The 21,380-nt window shown below is 43.8% G+C and overlaps 1 protein-coding gene across 4 annotated transcripts in view; it reads left to right on the forward strand.

Annotated features, from left to right (window-relative positions):
* The window catches only part of supt7l (SPT7 like, STAGA complex subunit gamma), a 57,590-nt gene that overhangs the window by 25,258 nt on the left and 10,952 nt on the right, over positions 1 to 21,380 (forward strand). For 3 of the 4 annotated variants that reach the window (XM_069887747.1, XM_069887745.1, XM_069887746.1), the window contains exons 3-4: positions 6,338 to 6,662; positions 10,623 to 10,863. In XM_069887747.1, coding sequence (XP_069743848.1) covers positions 6,338 to 6,662; positions 10,623 to 10,863 — 566 coding nt within the window. Of the gene's footprint in view, positions 1 to 6,337; positions 6,663 to 10,622; positions 10,864 to 17,126; positions 17,303 to 21,380 lie in introns of all 4 variants that reach the window. The other variant, XR_011340784.1, reaches the window with a different exon arrangement.

Here is a 21,380-nt window from a genome sequence, read left to right on the forward strand (position 1 = left end):
GCCACCTGTTTACCCACTTGCAATCTCTTCCTCTGGTGGACATTTAGGCCTCTGGGCTGTGGGCCGGGGGGTTGAAATGAATGTCCTTGGGGATGGTAAGTGGGAAACAACACACCATCTTGGCGGATGAGGCTGGTAAATCGTCTTTAGGTGCTGTTCGGATGCCTAAGAGCACACATGTGAGTTTGTCCATCCAATTTGGGCCTTGCAGTTGAGTTTTTAGGGCTGCCTTCAGGTGGCGGTGGAAACACTCAACCAGGTGAGTGTTTGCTTGAGGGTGGTAGGGAGTGGTGTGGTGCAACCGACTGCCACAGAATTTGGCTAGGTTAGCCCAAAGCGAGGGAGTGAACTGTGCCCCTCAGTCTGAGGTAATGTGGGTCGAGACTCCGAAATGTGCGACCCAAGTGGACAAGAAGGCTCTGGCGCAAGTCTCTGTCGTATGTGAGTAGGACTATGGCTTCCAGCCAACTGGTAAAACAGTTGATTGTTTTGAATAGATACCGCATACCTTGGCTGACTGGGAGTGGGCCATCGATGTTCATGTGCTCAAATCGGCGCTGTGCCAGATCAAATGTCTGGGTTGGGGTCTTGGTGTGTCTGGACACTTTGGCGTGTTGGCACCGCAAACAGGTTTTAGCCCACAGGGTCATGGGGGCTAAAAGTTCATGCGGCGGAGGCTGTGCCACATGAACTTGTCAAACAGGTGGACCGTGGGCCTTATGGAGGGGTGGGACAGGCCATGTATTTCATCGAACACCTGCTGTGGCTGGGTCGCGTGTAGGATGGGTCTGAGGAAGCCTGTGGATACGTTGCAAAGTAGACAGGCTTCCTGGTGAGGGGCAGAAATTGCTGACGTTAAGGCTGGTGATGGCCGTCTGGTAGACCTGGACGTCTGCATCCTCTGTCTGGCCGTTGGCCAGGTGGGTGACGTCGAGCCCCCCTGAGGAGGTGGCGATGGTGGGTCTGGATAACATGTTGGCCACCACGTTGGACTTGCCTGCGACGTAGCAGATGTCCATTGTGTACTCCAAGATGTAGGAGACGTGACGCTGTTGCCTCGCCGACCACGGGTCTGAGAGCTTGCTGAGGGCATAGGTGAGTAGTTTGTGGTGTGTGTGTAGGCGGTGAAAACCGTTGTCTATATGATGTACTGGAAATGTCATATCACCAGGTACAGGGCCAACAGCTTACGGTCGAACGCGTTGTATTTGAGCTCTGGCGTCCGGAGGTGTTTGCTGAAGAAGGCTAGGGGGCACTAATGGTCGTCAACCCATTGCTCCAGCACCACACCCATTGTCCGATGCCACTGTTATAAGGGTTGGGGGGAGGTTGAGTCTGGGTGGGCCAGGAATGTGGCCCGCACTAGTGACGCTTTCATGGTCTGCAATGCTTCTGTGGTGTCTGGCGTCCACTGGAGCATCTTGTTGCTGAGCATGATGAGGTCGAGCAGGGGCTGCATGAGGGTGGCTGCTCCCAGCAGGAAACAGTGATAAAAGTTCACTATCACCAGGAACTCCTGCAGGCCTTTGATCGTGCTCGGCTTGGGGAAGTTTAACCTTGTCCGGCAGTGGCGTAGCTCCCTCCCAGGAAGTCGATTGTCGCTAGGCCGAACTGGCACTTGGCTGGGTTCACCGTGAGTCGGAACTGCTGCAGCCTGTCGAAAAGGTGAGTCAGGTGCACCCTGTGTGTTCTGGCATCAGGCCTGGCAATGAGAATGTCATCCAGGTAGACAAAAATTAAGTTGAGGTCCCTGCCAACCATGTCCGTCAACTGCTGGAACATCTGGGTTGCTTCATCTGAACAACATCCACAGGAACTCAAAGGCCGAAGGGTGTGATGATGGCCGTTTTCAAGACGTCGCTGGATGGTATCCTTTGACGAGGTCTAACTTGGAAAAGACTTGGTGGCCCTGGAGCCTCATGATAAAGTCCTGGACGTGTGGGATAGGGTGCCTGTATGGGACTGTAGCATCGTTTAGCCGCCTGTAGTCACCGCATAGATACTAGCCGCCAGAGCTCTTCTATACCACATGGAGTGGGGAGGCCCAGTTTCTCCATGGCGGTGAACTCGGTTTTGGCTTGCTGGAGTTTGTCTTGCAGGAGGTGCCGAGCCCGTGCATACACTGGAGGCCCCAGTGGTCTCAATGTGGTGTTCCATGCCATGTGGTGGTTTGGTGTCATGGAAATTGGGCGCCAGTAAGTCTGGGTGTTTGGCCAGTAAGTGGGCATACTCGTTTTGATCCAAAGCATGGATTCCTAATTGCAGAAAAGTGTGCTGCTGCAAGGTGAGAGGGTACGACTGGAAAGTGGTAGCGTTCACCAACAAGCATCTGGTCACGTCCACCGAAAGTTCAGGTGCCCGCGGAAATCTGCTCCGAGTAAGGCCTGTCCCACAGCCACAATTGTGCACTTCCACTGGAAATCCATGTCCGCTGTGTGGATTGTGACTAAGCGAGTGCTGTAGCTTGGGATGGAGGAGCTGCTTGTAGTGGGAGGCCCTTGGGGTTGTGTTTGGTCTCAAAATACATCAGTGGGATGAGGTGTATCCCTACGCCCGTATCGACTGGGACCTCGCTCTTTGTTCACTGGTCCCTGAGGTAGAGTAGGCCTTTAAGAGCACCAACTGTCAGGGTCGCTCTTTGCAGCTGCCTGTCTGTTTCCCCTCGGCGTGTTGGTTTGGAGGTGGGGTAGGAGCGCACTGCCGGGTGTTCCAATCTGCGGTGATAGAAACAGTATTTGTTCTGTTTGCTTGGGCGCTCGCTGCGCTGTGGTTGGGCCGCAGCTACTGCTGAGAGGCTTGCAGAGTTGCTGGGATGATGGCCCGACAACATAGACCGGCTGCACGTGGGCCGAAGTCTGTTGTGGGGTCTGCCTTCTTGGCTTCCAGGTGTGGGGTGCTGAAATCGATGTTGGAAACTGCCAAGGAAACGTGTACCAGCAGCTTGGAAAGGAACAGGGCCTCAAAGAGGAAACCGTCTGTGTGTCCGTCCGGTAGGGCCACCATTTCATGCATGAGCTTGGAGGGGTTTCCAGCTGAGTTCCAGGGAATTGAGGGGGAAACACCGGAATTGCTCGTACTTGCACTCCATAGGAGGATTCTCTTACTTCGGCTGCTGTGGCAGGGTCCAAGGCATTGACGACGTGCCAGAACTTGGTGTCCTCTGAGACAACGGCTCTGATCTGGAACTGTGACTCGGCCAGTTGCAGCCAATTCCTGGGCTGGTTTGCTCAGAAAAAGGCGGCAAATGCACGCCCACCGTGTGGGTCGCAGCCATTGCAACTGTAGCGGTATCCTGCATTCTTTCGCGTTCGAGGTGAGTTCCAAAAACATTGGAACAGTCGGCCTGCATTCTTTCGCGTTCGAGGTGAGTTCCAAAAACATTGGAACAGTCGGGTTCATCACTGTTGCCTCTGCTGTGGCGGTGCTACAGAATCAAGAGGCGTCCACGTGGTGTGAGGGTGAACCAGTGACTTGTTTGAATTATTCAAGCTGCGTGCCGGGGAACACCCACTTCCAGTGATGTGTGTGGCAGCTTCCAGAAGTGACGTCAACGTGTTGTAGCGTCATTCCCTGGCCAACGGTGCACCACCCGGAAGCGGGGAGCTCCCCTGGGCAACGCGTGGTGTCAACCGCGGGCTTCTCAGGAGTGAAGGGGGCGCATGCCATTTTAAGTCAGACAATTGGGGTGGCGATTCGGCCCATCTAACTGTGGTTGTTCAGCCAGTGACACCGGTGTAATTGGGCAGCACCGGTTTTAATGGTCAGAATTTGCTTGTAAAACAGACACAAAAATAAGGGCATAATTTGAGAGGAGGAAAAAAAAATTAAAAGGAATTTAGAACTGTCACTCTTTTGGGTCATCACCCTTCATCTGACCCAAAATGTTCACCATTCTTTTTCTCCCACTACACCAGTTCGACCCGCTGAGTTCCTCCATCAAATCGTTTTTCAAGCAAAACGAATGAATAGTGGTCTACCTTGCAACCCAATGTGGTCCCAGTGGATCAATTGCCCTGCCAAGATTTAATGATCAAAAATGTTTAAGCTATTAAAAAGAGAAAATGCCAGCGCAATACTCAGCAGGTCAGTTTGCAATTGATTTTTAATTGTTTTTTCTGCTCTGGTACTGCAGAGAATTTTATTTGCCGTTTTGATGTTGCGAAGCTCTTCTTTTATTGTCAGACCATCAATACTCCAAGAAATCTCACCACGTTTGTGATGAATGTCACGTGCTTTCATTTTCTTTCCTGCAGTTTCTCAAAATGTGGGGAGGCCCTCCCTGTATTATCTTTTTTTTGGGGGGATTTTTCAGTGGGGAATGCTGTGCACTTGCACTGCTCGTCTTGTCACTTGGGAATAATAATGGTTTCTTGGACTGAGTTGGCTTTGAATCGCCTCACTATACCTCGATGTATGCCCAATCGAGTAACGTCCCATCGCAGATACATTTGAGGTCACCATAAGGGCTTCATAAAATTTTTAAAATTTACAGCGGGACCGACGTTGGCAAACATAAGCGGGTGTTCAATCGTGCATCATGCATTCAACATGTGGGCTCAAAAGCCAAAATAAAGTGTGCTGCCAGCTGCATAGTGGTATACAGTATACACCTAACTTATAGTACATATCTATAATATGTGTTTGTAGTTGTTATTGTGTTTTTTCGTTAATGTGTACTCTCTCTACTATGGGGGAGAAAAAGCACCCTGTGTAACATTTTTCTAGTTTCAATTTCATATGAGACACCAACATCCGGCATCAAATCGTGTTCTGTGTGGTCTATTGTTTGTGTGTTATCTTGTTGGCTAAATTCTATCTGAAAATAGATAATGCATCATGGATCCTAAATGCCCCCAAAACAAGTCTCTAGCAGAATCAAAAAGATAGGAATCACAGCAAAGGCTCATGTGTTCAAGATGCTGAAAGCAAATCCTGGACCTGACGATGACGTGCAAGTTAACACTACCAGTGGGTGGTTTATGCGTTTTAAACAGTGTTATTCTTTGCACAGTGTTAAAGTGAGTGGTGAGTCTGCAAGTGCTGGTATGAAGGCAGCTGAAGCTTTTTCAGAAGAATTGGATAAACTAATTGTAGAGGGAGGATATTTACCTCAGCATGTATGTAACAGTATATTTCACCTCCCCCTCTCAATGATCGATTTACACCCAAATTGATTTGTATCCTCACTTCCAGAACGTAACCCAGATGCAAGTTGTTGCATGGCTGTACAATCCACAGATTGTATAATGTTTCTAATTGTCAATGACAGCTGGCTCTTTATTCCAGTTCTTTACTAAGAAGCCGAACAATTATAAGAGACATTGGAAATATTAAGCAGGTCAGTCAACAATAATGCAGCAATGGACAGAAGTACAGGGTTGGCTGGGTGCTGTGCAAGCAGAGATTAAGACAGGGAAGTGATAAGAAAGTAGAAAACATGCAGGACAGGTTAGAGGGGGAATTGCAGAGTATAGAGATTTGATGTGGAATTGCCCCAATGGTGGGTGGGTCAGGGCTTTCGATACATTAACCCACATACCTGGAGCACGTAGCTGTGATAGTCCTTGATGCGGTGCCAAGTTCATCCAGGATGAACATCCTAAAGTTTGGAAGTAGTTTAAGTTTCTATACCAGGCCCTGCAATATTAGCTGTAAACCCTGCACTTCTCAAGAGCATTGTTAACAAATGTTTCATGAGTCTGCCCAGAAGTAGAGATGTGTTACAGGCTCTTGAATACTTCATATTTTAGTTCCAAATGGCTTCACAAATCATTCCTATAATTGATAGCATGGTGCCAGAAAATTCAGAGAAAGCTTACCAGTGTTCTGTGGTGAAAATACGCACAACTTTAGCTGGTTAATCCCCCATGAACCCTATGCCTTTTTTTGCCAACCAGCACATAAACTTGGTGAATAATAAATGGAGAGGAAAAAATGCATTTTCCAATTAAAAAAAAAAAATGTATGACTGAATTTGTTTCATAATTAGGTTAGAGACCTGTTCAGCCACTCGTATCTGTCCTGTTTTACAACTGATTTTCTGATCTTTATCTTAAATTCCCATTTACCCGCTGTAGCTTCAGATCCCTTGATACCGTTACCAACAAAGGAAATATCGATTTCAGTTTTTAAAAAATCTTAATTCTGTGACATGAGACAGCTCTTTTAGGGGGTGCAAGTCTTTATTTTCCTTGAGCATGTCAGTGACTGACTGTAATTTGGATACCAGTGATATTGGTTTTATTTTTTTTTAATTGGTTTTCTGCTTAGACTGTTGATGCATTCAGGGGTGCCACTGCACTCTGTCCTGATCGTAATTACTTTTTTGTATTCCCAGAGGAAAAGGCGAACCTGTGACTGAGCTCAGTTGGGCGTCTTGCCGGCAGCTCCTCTACCAGTCAGTGGCCGCTGTCCTTGCCCATGCAGGGTTTGAATCTGCGCACGACAGCGTCCTGGAAACGCTGACCGACATCACGAGTGAGTACTACTTCAAGTTCACACGACTCCTGCGCTTTGCTACAGACCGGGAGGCCAGGGTTGGCCAGACTCCATTCCAGGATGTGATGGAGCAAGTGTTCCATGAAATGGGAATCGGCAGCATGCTGTCATTGCAGAACTTCTGGCAGCACCGCATCAAGGACTATCACAGCTACGTGCTCCAGGTATGTGGGTTAATGTATCGAAAGCCCTAACCCACCCACCATTGGGGCAATTCCACATCAAATCTCTATACTCTGCAATTCCCCCTCTAACCTGTCCTGCATGTTTTCTACTTTCTTATCACTTCCCTGTCTTAATCTCTGCTTGCACAGCACCCAGCCAACCCTGTACTCTGTCCATTGCTGCATTATTGTTGACTGACCTGCTTAATATTTCCAATGTCTCTTATAATTAACCTCTCCTCTGTCCTGAATAGACGACCTTGTTTTGTTTCAAATGATGATCTCAGTTCTAGATTCTCCAACAAAGATGAAAGGTTTTCTTTGTGCCCACCTCGTCACTTCCCTTTGGATCTTGTATGTTTCAGTTAAGTCCCTCTTGAAGGATGCTAACCAACCTTCCCTTCTCGGCCAGTCTGACCATTCCAGCTGCTGGTTGCCCGTATCCCATTTAAGGAGTAACTTTTGTATTGATTTTTTTTTAAATTCACTCGGTATTGCACAGTTTGTTTCCACTTCTTTATTACTTTACATGTGTACAGTTTTTTTTAATTGCATTACCAATAAGTGGTCATTCTGCCTCACTGTAAGGTAAAACATCATGAGATGGGAATGTGTAGGGAGTTACCCTGTACAGGGCTGTAACAAGAAGGGGAGGTGTCCTTGTACTCCTGTTAGGTAAAACATCATGAGATGGGAATGTGTAAGGAGTTACCCTGTGCAGGGCTGTAACAAGATGTGAATGCATCCTTGTACTTACAAGATAAGAGAGACATTGATGGATTGAGAGGCAGGAAGCTAGCAGGGAAAGGATAGCAACAGTTTTAGTCATTGGACAAATAATGATATGATGATGTTCTAAGCACATATCCAAGGGTATAAAAAATCACCATTTTGCTGATAACGGCAGAATGCATTCTCCGACTAACATGGTTAGTCGCAAGTGTTACAATCCGGTAATAAAGAACAAAGAACCCTGATTTCGACTCAGTCTGGTGTTTGTCTCACTCATTCATGAACAAAGCAGACCTAACATGTTCTAAGCACGTATCCAAGGGTATAAAAAATCACCATTTTGCTGATAACGGCAGAATGCATTCTCCGACTAACATGGTTAGTCGCAAGTGTTACAATCCGGTAATAAAGAACAAAGAACCCTGATTTCGACTCAGCCTGGTGTTTGTCTCACTCATTCATGAACAAAGCAGACCTAACATGTTCTAAGCACGTATCCAAGGGTATAAAAAATCACCATTTTGCTGATAACGGCAGAATGCATTCTCCGACTAACATGGTTAGTCGCAAGTGTTACAATCCGGTAATAAAGAACAAAGAACCCTGATTTCGACTCAGCCTGGTGTTTGTCTCACTCATTCATGAACAAAGCAGACCTAACACTCACCCACAGAAAAAAGAATCTCAGGGTTGGAAGTGATGTTATTTTTGTTCTCTGACAATAAATCTGAAATGTCCTTTTGCATCTCAGAGATCTGTAATCTCATCAGTTATATAAAAGAATTTTTCTCCCTCACTTTCTGAGATGATGCCCAATGTTTTAGAGCCTCTGGCATGATCGCATAGCACCTGTGTATTCCTGTTGTTAATTCCTCTTTAAGACCTTTGTGCCTCCATGAGAGCATCTCTCATTCTTCTAATATTACACTAGGGCAGGCTTTGTGAGCTGCATTTTGTGCATGCATCGTTGACGCTTTGGGATTGTAGAAAACTGAAAAAAAAATCAGCATTGGATAATTTATATTAAGATCCCGTCTTTTTATTTCAAGTCCTTGGAAATAGATTTGCAAGAGAAACAGGAAAGTCTGCAGATGCTGTCATTGTAGTAAAAACACTCAGAAATGATGGAGAAGCTCGCCCAGTCACGCGGCATTCATAGGAGGTAAAGATATTACCAACATTTCGGGCCTGAGCCCTTCCTCAAGGAATAAGCAAATAGCAGGAAGGCAGAAGAATAAAGAGACTGAAGACTGGTTGGGGGAAGGAGTCCAGAACAACAAAAGATGTTAATTGCAAATGATAAGAGGAGAGGTGAGAATTGATTTTTGGCTGTGTGAAAGGAGACAGAGGGAAAAGGAAGACAAACCTGGGGGAAGAAGAAGGGGTGGGGGCAGTGATTTAATGGAAACCGAAGAAATCGATGTTAATGCCATCCGATTGGAGGGTGCCCAGACAGAAGATAACATGTAGTTCAAAAAAACGCTCTCAAACTTCTAATACCTTTTAACAAAGTATGTAATATCTGCTTATTGGCCTTGAGCATGCAGTGCATGGAGTTCCTAATGATGATGTAGAAAGTTTGTTTATTAGTAAAAACACACCAAAATGCTTGAGGAACTCAGCTGGTTTTTTCAGCATCTATAGGAGACAAAGATATGTTGCTGACGTTTTGGGCCTGAACCCTTCTTCAAGGAATAAGCCAGGAGCAGGAAATCTCTGAAAGTCTCAGAATTCAAACAATGAGGGAGGTATCCAAGGTGTTAATTTAATATAAGGGACGAGGTAAAAATTTATCATGCTTGTGCGAAAAAAGATGGAGTGAAGAGACAGATGGGGAAAGGCGATGGGGGAAGAAAGGTGGGGGAGGGGTTAATGAAAGCCAGGAAAGTCAATATTAATGCCATGCGTTTGGAGGATACCCAGTCAGAAGATGAGGTGTTGCCCCTCCAATTTACAGGTGGTATCTCTAGCCTTGCAGGAGACTACGGACAGACGTGTCAGCAAGGGAATGGGATGGAGAATTGAAATGGGTGGCCATTGGAAGATCCATGCTATTGTGGCAGACAAAGCTGAGGCACTCCACAAAGTGATCTTCCAGTCTCGCTGATCATTTCGATGTGTTGTCACTACAATCACAGAGTCTCCAGACTTTTGTGTTTCATTAAGCTTACGTTTATTGTCATTTCATACCTGAAACAGTGAGAAGGATTCCCACACAAGCAGTCTGACAGGTCGACTAAAACTGTCATACAGCTGTATAAAGTAGAAAAATACAGACTACAGCATTGCAGTAGGAAAAAATTAGGATAAAGCAAATGCAACATGAGAGCATGGCAGTGGAACTCATTCAAGAGCCTGATGGTTACAGTGAAGACACTGACTTTAAGCCTGTTGGTGTGCAATTTCAGTCTCTGGAAGCTTCTCTCTGAAGCCAGGTTTGTGTTGTGTGATCCTTATGGAGAGATGAAGGGAGATGGGGAAAATATTTGAGTAATTCGAGAAGTGATTCCGTTGAAATGCGAGATTGTGAAAGAGGTTGATTACTTTCTTCCAGCTCACCACCCTCTCTATTCAAGAGCTACCCTCTCCCCACCACTTCTTAGTGTTTTATCCTCCTCCACCTTTTCTCCTGTTAGACCATCCTCCTCCCCAAACCCCTCTACTCCACTCCCCACCTCTTCTCCCTACCTTGACAAAAGCTTAGGCCCATTTCCTATAGATGCTGCATGACCTGCTGTGTTTCTCCAGCACTTTTGTGTATTGCACTACAATCCCAGCATCTGCAGACTTCCTTGTTTAAATAAATACGGAGAAATGTCTTTGAGGTGTCTAAATGGGTAATTTTTGAACAAGAAGCTCATTTGTTGAGTTAAATTAAACCAGAAGATCAAAGGCACTTTAACTCAACAAAATTGAGGCTCAGATTTTTAAGTAGGTTCGAGGTGCAGGATGGTCTGGTCTTATGTCGTCCATTCCTATTTCTTATGTTTTATTTTGTAGAGTTGGATCTTCTCATTAATCATGTTATTTCTCGGTTAACTGTTTGACAAAACTGGCATTTTCCAGGATGGTGTGTGCAACATTAATTGAGTAGTCTGCTGAGATGCAATGAAAAGGTTTGTTTCATTGTCTATCTAAGAAAGAACATTGGAAAGAGAAGTTCACCATCTATATTGCCTTCCGAGGACATCTTAGCATCTGGACTCATATGTACTCTCTACCCCACAGCTGAGCAAGCAACTGGCTGAAGAGTATGAAAAGCTTGTGAGTCCAGAGAAGGCCTTTACTGAGGACACCAAACCAGTGAAGATAAAGGAGGAACCGATCAGTGACATTGCTTTCCCCATCAACGAAGAGAATGAATCTGACCTCTCCACAGGCGAGCAGGCCCTTCAGCTCGGGGTTCTGGCCCAGGCTCACGAACGTTATGCTGCAGCACTGGAAGTAGATGCCTCTCCTCAGACATCAGGTGAAGGCGCATTCTGCATTCTGTCGTTTTTCTAGGTTCTTGAACTCCTTGAGTACTGACGTCGGCAGATCATTATTATTTTGCCAGGTTCCCTTTTTTCTTCCCCAAAATTGTCATGATGTGTGTTTAACAAAATACAGAGTATTTTTCAGTCTTGAAGAGCCATAAAACATTACAGCACAGAAACAGGCACTTCCAATCTGTGCTGAACTATTAGTCTGCCGTCCCACTGACCTGCACTTCCTTCCATACCCCTTTTATCCACTGATCTGTCCGAATTTTACTTGAATGTTGAAATTGAACCTGCTGGCAGCTCATTCCACACTCCCACCACTCTGTGTGGGGGGGAAAAAAAAGTCCCCCTAATGTTTCCCTTAAACTTTTCCCCTTTTACAAGGTCCCACATGGGAGGGTTAGTCAGGCAGGTTCAGATGCTAGGTATTCATGGTGAAGAAGTTAACTGGATTTGACAATGGCTAGACAGGAGAAGCTAGAGAATGCTGATGGATGATTGCTTCTCAAACTGGTTGCCTGTGACTAATGGTGTGCCTCAGGGATTGGTGCTGGGACCATTGTTGTTTGTCACCTGTATCAATGATCTGGATGTTAATGTGGTAAATTACATCAAGTTTGCAGGTGGCACTAAGATTGGAGGCGTTGTGGGCAATGAAGAAGGTTTTCAACGCTTGCAGAGGGATCTGGACCAGTTGGAAAATGGCAGATGGAGTTTAATGCAGACAAGTTACATTTTGGAAGAAAAAAACCAAGAAAGGACATGCATAGTAAATGGTAGGGCACTGAAGAGTAGGTAGAACATTGAAACCTAGGAAAACAGATGCATAATTCCCTGAAAGTGGTGTCACAGGTGGATAGGGTTGTAAAGTGAGCTCTTGGCATATTGGCCTTTATAAATTATTGTGTGTAGGAACTGGGATGTTATGGTAACTTTGTAGAAGATATGGGTGCGGCCAAATTTGGAATATGGTGTGCAGTTTTGGTCACCTAACTACAGGAAAGATATCAATAAGATAGAAAGAGTGCAGAGAAGATTTACTAGGATTTTGCCTGGACTTCAGGAACTAAGTTACTGGGAAAGGTTAAACAGATTAAGACTTTATTCCCTGGAGCGTAGAAGAATGAGGGGAGATTTGATGGAGGTATTTAAAAATATGAGGGGGTAGACAAAGTAAATGTAGATAAGTTTTTTTCCACTGAGGGTAAGTGAGATACAAACCAAAGTACATGGGTTAAGAGTGAAAGGGGAAAAGTTTAGGGAGAATATGAGGGGGAATATCTTCACACACAGCATGCTGGGAGTGTGGGACGAGCTGCCAGCTGAGGTGGTGTATGTGGGCTCATTTTTAACATTTAACAAGAAATTGAACAGGTACATAAGTTGAGGTATGGGGGGCTATGGACTGGGTGCAAGTCAGTGGGACTAGGCAAAAATAATGGTTTGGCACAGATTAAAGGGCCAAAGGGGCCTGTTTCTGTGCTGTAGTGTGCTCTGGTTCTATGGCTAGACTAGCAAATTTTCCATACTATTGAATGTTTCTCAATTAATACTCCAGCACCTTTTTAATTTAATTTTTGTAGATGTTACAGAGTATTATATTTGTAGTGAACCCTATCATTCAAAGAGAGTGAAAGGAATGGGATTGCTATCAGTTTAAAGATGAAGCAGGAACCCCGGTGAATTGGAAGGGAGGTGGCAAATGTCTCCTGGTGATCCAAATACCAAACCGTTTGGTTTCAATGCAGTTGGATGGTGGATTATCAATTTTCCTGAATTATTAATGTGACCCACTTCTCAGAAAAAAAGCTAAATGCAGCAATACTGCACAAAATAAAGGTTCAAATTAATAATTTTACAGTGAATAGCATAAAGTTGCCTTATCAATACTAGGTAGGAGATGAAGACCAGATTCACATTAGCTGAAGCTGCTATAATTGTGGGGGAAAAACATCCTGTAATCTTGTTGAACAAGCCAATGAATCACTCCAGAACAGGCCTTCCCAACATTTAATGAGGACCACAGACTGAAATCATAATTTTATTTTGTATGCGGTCAGTCAGAGAGAAGTATAGAAGAAACCAACTAAATTTGACGGCTTCACTGGGAAGCGTGCCCATAAACTTTGAACAGAGTCCGAGGGAGGCCATAGCCAAAAAAAAGAGTTGAGAATTGCTGCTCCAGAGCTCAGGAGGGAAATGAGTTTGGTGTTTGGAAGGAAATGTGTGAACGCAACACAGTATTAATAGCAGGCTGGCTAGATCTTTTCTTTAATTTATGCTTCTTGAAAGATTTTTTTTTCTTGTGTTTAAAGATCAGGAGAATTGGGATCTATTTTAAAGATTTGGATAGGGACATATTCTTAATCTAAATTCATATTCTGTGGAAAAGGGTAAAATGTCTTCAGCAACACACAAGTCTCTTTATGCAACTTTCTTTAAAAAAAATGTTATTTTCAGATACAACTGGCAAAAAGGCAGCTGAAAATAATAAAAAAAATAAAGTGAAAATCTGAAATATTACAGAAAAGTGAGGGAGTAATTGCAGGTCAGGTGGCTTTTGTTGAAAGAGAAGCAGTGTTTCAGGTTCAGGACCCTTTACCAGAATTGAAGAATGGGCTGATCCATTTTATGGAAAGGCTGAAGGTCATGAATAAAAATACAGTAAAGTCCCCATAATCCGGCACCAACGGGAATCGTCAACACAGGATATGCAAATTTTCCAGTTGACTTTTACAAAGCCTAACTTGCATTAAGAATACACTGTTTAAAAGACAAAGGACTGCAAAATGGAACGTAATTTGAAAAGAAAAATCAGTGTTGCAGTACTTAATTATGTAAAGTTCACTTTAGTCAAGTAATTCCCATAATTTACAAAATTTAAATTTGAACCCTGATTGCAGGTGCTGCAACAGTGTTGTGCTAAACATTACGTTAGCCGTGCCGCCATCATCATTAACCCGCGCCCCCCCCACCAAAGTTTACAGATAAAGCCTTGCTAATATACCAAATACAAATAAAGTTAAAGACTCTGACTAGGCAGGGGTAGGGAGGCACTTTAGAAGAGTCGCCTCAGCTGCGAGCGGCATCAGCCAGCTCTTCTGGTGTCTCGGACAGACCCTCGTGCGTCTCGACTCTCCTCCACATTAGTGTCCCGGTCAAGTCCTCAGCCTACCTTCACTTTGCTGACCCACCTCCATGCCAGTGTTCTGGTCAGGCTCTCAGCGCACCTTCCTCTAAATTCAAACCCTATTCGCTAGCGGTGTAACAGCATTGTGCGAGCTGTGACGCTAACTGTGTTACCATCATAATTTACCCTCCCTTCCCCCAAGTTTACAGATGAAGCCTTACTAATATGCTTAATAATATACTAATGGGAGATAAAGACTTACCAGGCAGAGATAAGGAGACACTTTGGGAGAGTCACCCCAGTGGCAAGCAGCATTGGCCAGCTCTTCATCCTGGATGCTGCCATTTTTTTTAAACACTACTTTTATTTAAACAGTTGCGATGGGTTGAGCATGACCGCCATGTTCAGCTGGCTGAACCTTTGCTCCCAAGGGGTTGTGTGTTGCTTCAGCAAACATTTACTTGTACAATTTAAAACTTTTATTTAAAACTTTATTTGTTCTTATTTTTCAAAATACAGTTATTTCTTTTTTTCTGCCGGTTGAGTTGTTTTTTTTTTAAACTTTATTTAAGATTTTATAACATGAATAACATAGGATTACATTTAAAAAAATTAAGAATAAAATAATAAAATTACAATACAATATCAGTAATCTAAATAAACTATACCCTCCCCAATAATTATTACACTTTAATAACCCAACTCAAATTAGTCCAACCTCCCCTTTCCCCCCCAAAATAAAGAGTGAAGAGTTAATAAAGTTAATAATATATGTGAGAAAAAAAACCCACTTACAAAAAAAACAAAAACATAACCGATTAAAATACTAACAAAAAGAAAAGTAATTAATACTAAAATATCAGACTTAAAAAACATATTTGAATCAAACTTAAATGCATATATTTAACAAACGGAGTTAAGATGAAACATATATTTAACTCAAACTTAATATAAAAAATTAGTAAAGTTAGTAACATTATCTATCAAAAATTCTTAAACAATAATCAATTCTTTAAAAAAATTGTAGCATGAAAAAAAAGATGAAAAAAAAACTTTCTCTATAGAGATAAACCTTCACCAAATATCAACTAACTTCACATCTATCATCATATTAGTCACATAAACCACCATCTTAAAACAAAATTCAAACCTCATTAAGCATTGTACAATTCAATCGGTTTGAGTTCTGGTTGATGGGGATTTTGCTGTAATGGGAACATAGAACATTACAGTACAGACCTTTTAGCCCGTGATGATGTGCCGACTTGTATAAATCAACTGTACAATCTAAGCCTTCCCTACCTCACACCCATAACCCTCTATTGGTGCCTAAGAGTCTCTTAAATGTCTCTTTTGTAACAGACTTGACTACCACCCCTGGCAATGCATTGCAGGCACCCACTACTCTCTGTGTAGTTTTTAAAAATAAACTTACCCTTGACATCTCCCCTAAACTTTCCTCTCCTCACCTTGTACAAATATCCTCTGGTATTTGCTACTGTCACCCTGGGAAATAGGTGTTGGCTGTCCACCCTATCTATTGCCTTTCATAATCTTACAGACCTCTATTAAAATCACCTCAGCTGTGTTGACCTTGCCTCATGTGACATGTCCTCCAATCCAGGCAACATACTGGTAAATTTCCTCTGCACCCTCTCCAAAGCTTCTACGTCCTTCCTGTAATAAGGTGACCAGAATGGAACACAATATTCCATGTGTGGTCTCATCAGAGTTTTGTGGAGTTACAACATTACCTCACAGCTCTTGAACTCAAAATTTGCACATTTAGATTGATTAAACCAAAATATTTTTTGGATGGCATAGATGGTTAGGGCAACGCCATTAAAGTGATAGAGACCAGACTTGGGTTCGAATCCTGCACTGTCTGTCAGGAGTTTCTATGTTCTGTGTCTGCATGGGTTTTCTCCAAGGGCTCCGGTTTCCTTCCACCCTTCAAAAAAGTACTGTGGTGTAGGTTAATGGGGTGGACTCATAGGTCCGAATTGGCTGTTACAGTCCTGTATGTCTAAACTTTAAAAAAAAAATTAGTTGGGGTGATAGAATATTAGATTGTTGTAGTGGTACTCTTGGAGAAATTGGGCAGAACCAGTGCTAACAGCTCCTGTCTTGTGACAGCTAGATACAACAGCCTCCTATCTACTGGCAACTAGCCACTACAGCCACAAGGCATAGTGACTTAGCAGCACCTGTAGGTCTACTGAGAAGCCCTGGCTTACTCAACGTAGCTACGTCATGAGGTTGTTAGCACTTCAGATGTCATGACGTTAGGTCACATGTTGTGTGTCTATATCAAGCCTGATAACACTAATAAACTCTTCTTTCTTCATTGGCTGACAACTTCAGGTGTGGTCTCATTATCTTAACATGATGGCATACGAACACAAACAACATCTGCCACATTGTCACCTTTTCAGAGCAGAAATGTATGTCAGCTTTGCTATACTTGCTGAACAGCTTCAGGAGAGCTAGGAAGGATTAACAAAATGGACAGATGTTGTGGCTTGCTACAATAACTTGTTCATATGGCATGTTGACTGTGGCAATATATTCCAAGTTGCTTCACTGGAGAGCTATCAAACAAAATCTGGCTGGAAACCAAGCCCAAGGTTCAGCCAGCACCTATTTCCCAGGGTGACAGTAGCAAATACCAGAGGACATCTGTACGAGATGAGAGGATGAAAGTTTTGGGGAGACATCAGGGGTAAGTTTTTTTTTTAAACTACACAGAGAGTAGTGGGTGCCTGCAATGCATTACCAGGAGTGGTGGTGGAGGCTGTTACAAAATGTCACATATTAATACAAAATTTGTAATATACGCAAGAGATGAAACACAAAAATCTGCAGAGCCCGAGGTTGAAGTGAAAGCTCAATGTTGGAGAAACTCGACAAGTCAAATAATGTACTTTACAGAGCAAAGATAAAGATACATAACCGATGTTCCAGGTTTGAGCCCTTCATTAAAGTATAGCTTGATGAAGGACCCAAGCCAGAAATGTTGGTTATGTATCTTTGCTAAATAAAGGACACTGTTTGACCTGCTGAGTTTCTTCCAGCGTTATGTTTTTCTATGCAATTTACCAACTTTTGTCTTCCGTAAAGGCAAGCAGTCACCATGAGCAATGCCTGGCACTCCTTACAATAAGAGGGAAAGAAAAGTAAAAGAGACATTATAAGAGACCGTGGATTCGCCTCCATCGCTCCCCCAGCCTTTGCAGCTGCGTAGGACTCCTGTTCAATCCATTGTCAACCCGAGATCCAGAACCAAACAACTGAAGGTGATCAGGATAAATAACCAAAGGCCTGGGCTCAGGGGTAGGTTTAAATAATGAGAGATTTGGGGAGGAAGGCATTCCTGACTGATGGTTTCGTGCGGTGTAACCAGAATGACCGCTGAGGTCAACACTGGTATGCTGCATCTCATTACAGTATCTGTATGGGAAAGCCACTGGTGCAAAAAGCCAAATCCCAGCATTCCTCTTTTTAAAACCAAAAGTGATTTGCTAATTGGCTGATATATTGAGATATGAACATCATCATGTATTATGATTATTTTTTTCAACAGTCAATAACAAACTGTTTAGATGTGGTTATTGTTCTTTTATGAGTTCAATGCCTTAGCGTGAACTTCTGTTGAAAATGTTAATTCTCAGTGTTTTACAAAATCCTTGTCTGGCGTGGGTGGCTTGATGGTTCTCGTGCATGCTGGAACTGGTCGTGGGGGTGCTGATGCTCGCCGGTTCCTTGCCGCCGCATCCTGTGGTGGTGGTTGCTGTTGAACACGTTGCTGATCACATGTTGAGTCGAGATGAGAAATGTGCATGTTGACTGTGTGCGGCACTGTTGTTGGAGTTGCACCTGCCTACGTATGCACATCTCCATCAACTTGGCTATCTGTTCTGTCTAGGCCCTTTGGGGCTGCTTCTTGTGTCGATCTGATGTGTCTTCAATTTCGGCGATACAGTTGCCCGTTGACTTTTACCAAATACAACTGAGGCCACACTTTTTTTCCATACACACCCCAAGTTGCCACATCGGATGCCCTTTACCATGAGCTTTGAAGACCTGCACTCTGTCAGCTTCTCCCATTTTCATTTCTTGTAGTGGTTTTGCTGACCTCTTGTACTGTGATTTTGTCTTTCTGTTTTTCTCTTCCTTCTTCCTCTGCACTCCCTTCACAACCTTTGGCTTCAGGAGCTGTGTTGCTGTTGGTAATGTCCGTGTTCAGTGTGACATTAATCTCTGCGCTGGACTGCTGTGGGTTCCTTTTATAGGAGCATTTCTCCGTTCAAGGATCGCTCTGACTGAGCACATTTCTTCTCGATTGTTTTGGCATTCTTCACATCTGACTCTGTCTTGCCGTTGGATTGCGGATGATGAGGGGATGACGTTGAATTTCCCACTTATCCATAAATCACTGAAACTCGTCACTGGTGAATTGCGGTCCATTATCACTCACTAATTCATCTGAGAGATCATAATGGTTGAAACGTGATTTGAGATGCACAATGACGTCTGCACTTGTAGTTGACTCCATCTCATCTACTTCCCAGAAGTCTGAGCAGTAATTGACTGTGGTAAAATGGTCTTTTTCAGTCAATGTGAATAGTTCTGTTCCTACGTTCGTCCACGGTCTGTCTGAGATTGCATGAGTCTGGAGGGGTTCCTTTGCTTATCTCGTGTCTCATGTTGGGCCAGAATATGACATCTCTAGCCTTCCTAAATTCCTTGGTGGTTTGCATGGACACATTGCACCATCTTTCTTCTTGGGGACTATAACTTTCATCCCTTGTAGAGTAAGCCATCATAGGTTGTAATCTCACCTCTGTATGCCCAATACTCACATATGGCAGCTGGTGTGTTGTTGACTGTATCTGGCCAACCTCTCATCAGTTGTCATGTTTCATCTCTCAGTCATTTCATTCATTTGCTGAAGTCTGTTGTAGCTTGAGCATTGAAGCTGGGTTTATTTCCTTGATTTCTTTCATTGTTTTACTGTGCTGAGTCAGGGCGACAATCTCATAATCTGTGTCATCTTCTGCTTTCTTCAGTGGTAGAGCTATGTACATGAGCTTTCCTTGTTTGTACTTCACATCCAGGTTGTACTTTTTAATTTTAGGAACATCCTTTGCAGGCATTTGGTTGCTGTAGGTAGAGGTTTCACGAAGATGGTTTGGAGTGCTTTGGGGTCTGTTTCCATAGAGATCTTCTCTTTGCCAAACAAGTACTGGTTGAAGTTCTCACACGTGAAAACGATTACCAGACATTCCTTTTCTACCTCGGCATAGTTTCTCTCTGTGTCTGTTAATGCCCTTGATGCAAATGCAACTGGTTGAGAATGTTGCATAAGAATTGCTCCAAGGCCTGTTTCACTGGCATCACACTGTAGCGTCACTTCATCGTGTACACCACAGTGCTTCAGCACTGGTGCAGTGGTGACCAGGTGCTTGATGTGGTCGTAGAATGACTCTAGTTCTGTGCCCCAAAACCTTTTGTGTCCTTCTCCGTCAGCTTTCTCAGTGGTTCACACTCTGGCAACAGGTTGGGCAAGATCTTCACAAGATAGTTCACAATGCCTACAAAGCGCTGAACGGCCTTGATATCGGAGGGTTGTTCCATTTCTAGTACAGCTTGGCCCTTCTCAGGATCTAGACAAAATTCTTCGGCAGTAAGTACATGGCCTATGTACTTCACTTCAGTCTTCCTGAGCTGCATCTTGTTCTTGTTCAGCTTCATCTGACATGCTCTCTCTAGTAGTCCGATGAGGTTCTTGTCATGATCAGCAATGGCTTCATCCAGTGTACTACCACATCCATACACCAAGAGCTCATCAACCATAACCTCAACACCTAGCAAGTTCTGGACTACTTCATGCTGTCTCGGTTGATACTCCTCAGTAGTGGAGATGCCAAATGGCATGCACAACCATATGTAGCATCCAAAAGGTGACCAAAAAGTCATCAAGTAGCTACTGCTCTCGTCCAACTTTATCTGCTGGTATCTGTCCTTGGCATCAAGGATTGTGAACACCTTTGCTTTGATGAGCTGGGGTAGAATTTCTTCTATAGTTGGCATTGGTTAGTGAAACCTTCTGGAGTGCCTGATTGAGGACTTCAAGGTCTAGGCATACCCTAAGCTTTCCAGGTTTCCTCAGCAACCATGCTACTGATTCATTCAGTAGGCCTTCTGTATCACTCCCTTGTCCTCTCGCTCTTGGATCTTCTCTTTCAGGCTAGTCTTGAGAGCTGCTGGCACTCTTCGAGGTAGGTGCTGTACAGGCTTGACAACTCCCAGCAACCTCAAAATGGTATTTGACAGCCAAGTCCAGTGAGTGCATCCTTGTAATTTTGTAGAATTTCATCTCTAGTTGGTGGACTTTTCTGCACCTCTGTTGCATTGACCTGTTGTGGTACATTGCATGTGATTAGTCCAAGACACTCACTCGCTTGTGCAGAGAGCAAAGTAGGATGACCGGAATCCACCACCTGAAATCTCACCTTGCATTGCGACATACTCACAAATCCTGTTGCCCTCTAAGTTGTATCAGCTCGCCACCAAATGGCCTGAGCTTGACCTTGAATATGTCTGCATAATTCATGACACTGCTCCTGTGTCTAATTGACACATGATTGGTCAATAGTGAGATTTGTCTGCTGTCACATCTGCTGGGACAATTCATTCTGGCCTTTTGTATTTACACTGCTCACAAGCTCCCCGAGGTATAACAATTCATCACTCTCATTGTATGTTTGCTCGTCTGACACCTCAAACTTCACCTTTTGTGACACTTTCTGGCAAAATGATAGCTCTTTTTACATTTTCCACACTGTTAACTCCATGCTGGGCAGGCTTCTCTCTCTTTCTGATGATGTTCACCACAATATTTGCATTCTGTTCTCTGTCTTTTGTTTCCTTTCTGCAATGATCTGGCTTTGTTCTGCTGTCTCCCACTATACTTCATGGTCTTCTTCTGTTTTCCATAATTATTCTCTGCATGAACTATCTCTGTCTTGCTCACTGAGTTGTTCGTTTGTGACTCCTGCACTTGTCGATTGATTTCTCCAGTTTAAGCTTATCCTTCCCTCAACAAGCTGACCCTCACAGCTTGATCTTTTGTGCCTAGCGCAATCCTGTCTCTTCTTTCGGCATTCCAAACTTGCATGACTCAGCCAGTTTCCCCAGCATTGACACATATTGATCTATGGTTTCATATTCATACTGTTAGGAATTAAAGTACCTTTAAAGAAATTGCTCGAGACAAAAATTGAGAACAAAGAACATTTATTACTACAACAATGCAAAGTTGGGTGCTTCCCCTTACCCTGGGAATACACACATATACTGGGGCTCACCCAA

The sequence above is a fragment of the Narcine bancroftii genome, chromosome 6 (genome assembly GCF_036971445.1).
Source record: "Narcine bancroftii isolate sNarBan1 chromosome 6, sNarBan1.hap1, whole genome shotgun sequence".
NCBI classification, from domain to species: domain Eukaryota; kingdom Metazoa; phylum Chordata; class Chondrichthyes; order Torpediniformes; family Narcinidae; genus Narcine; species Narcine bancroftii.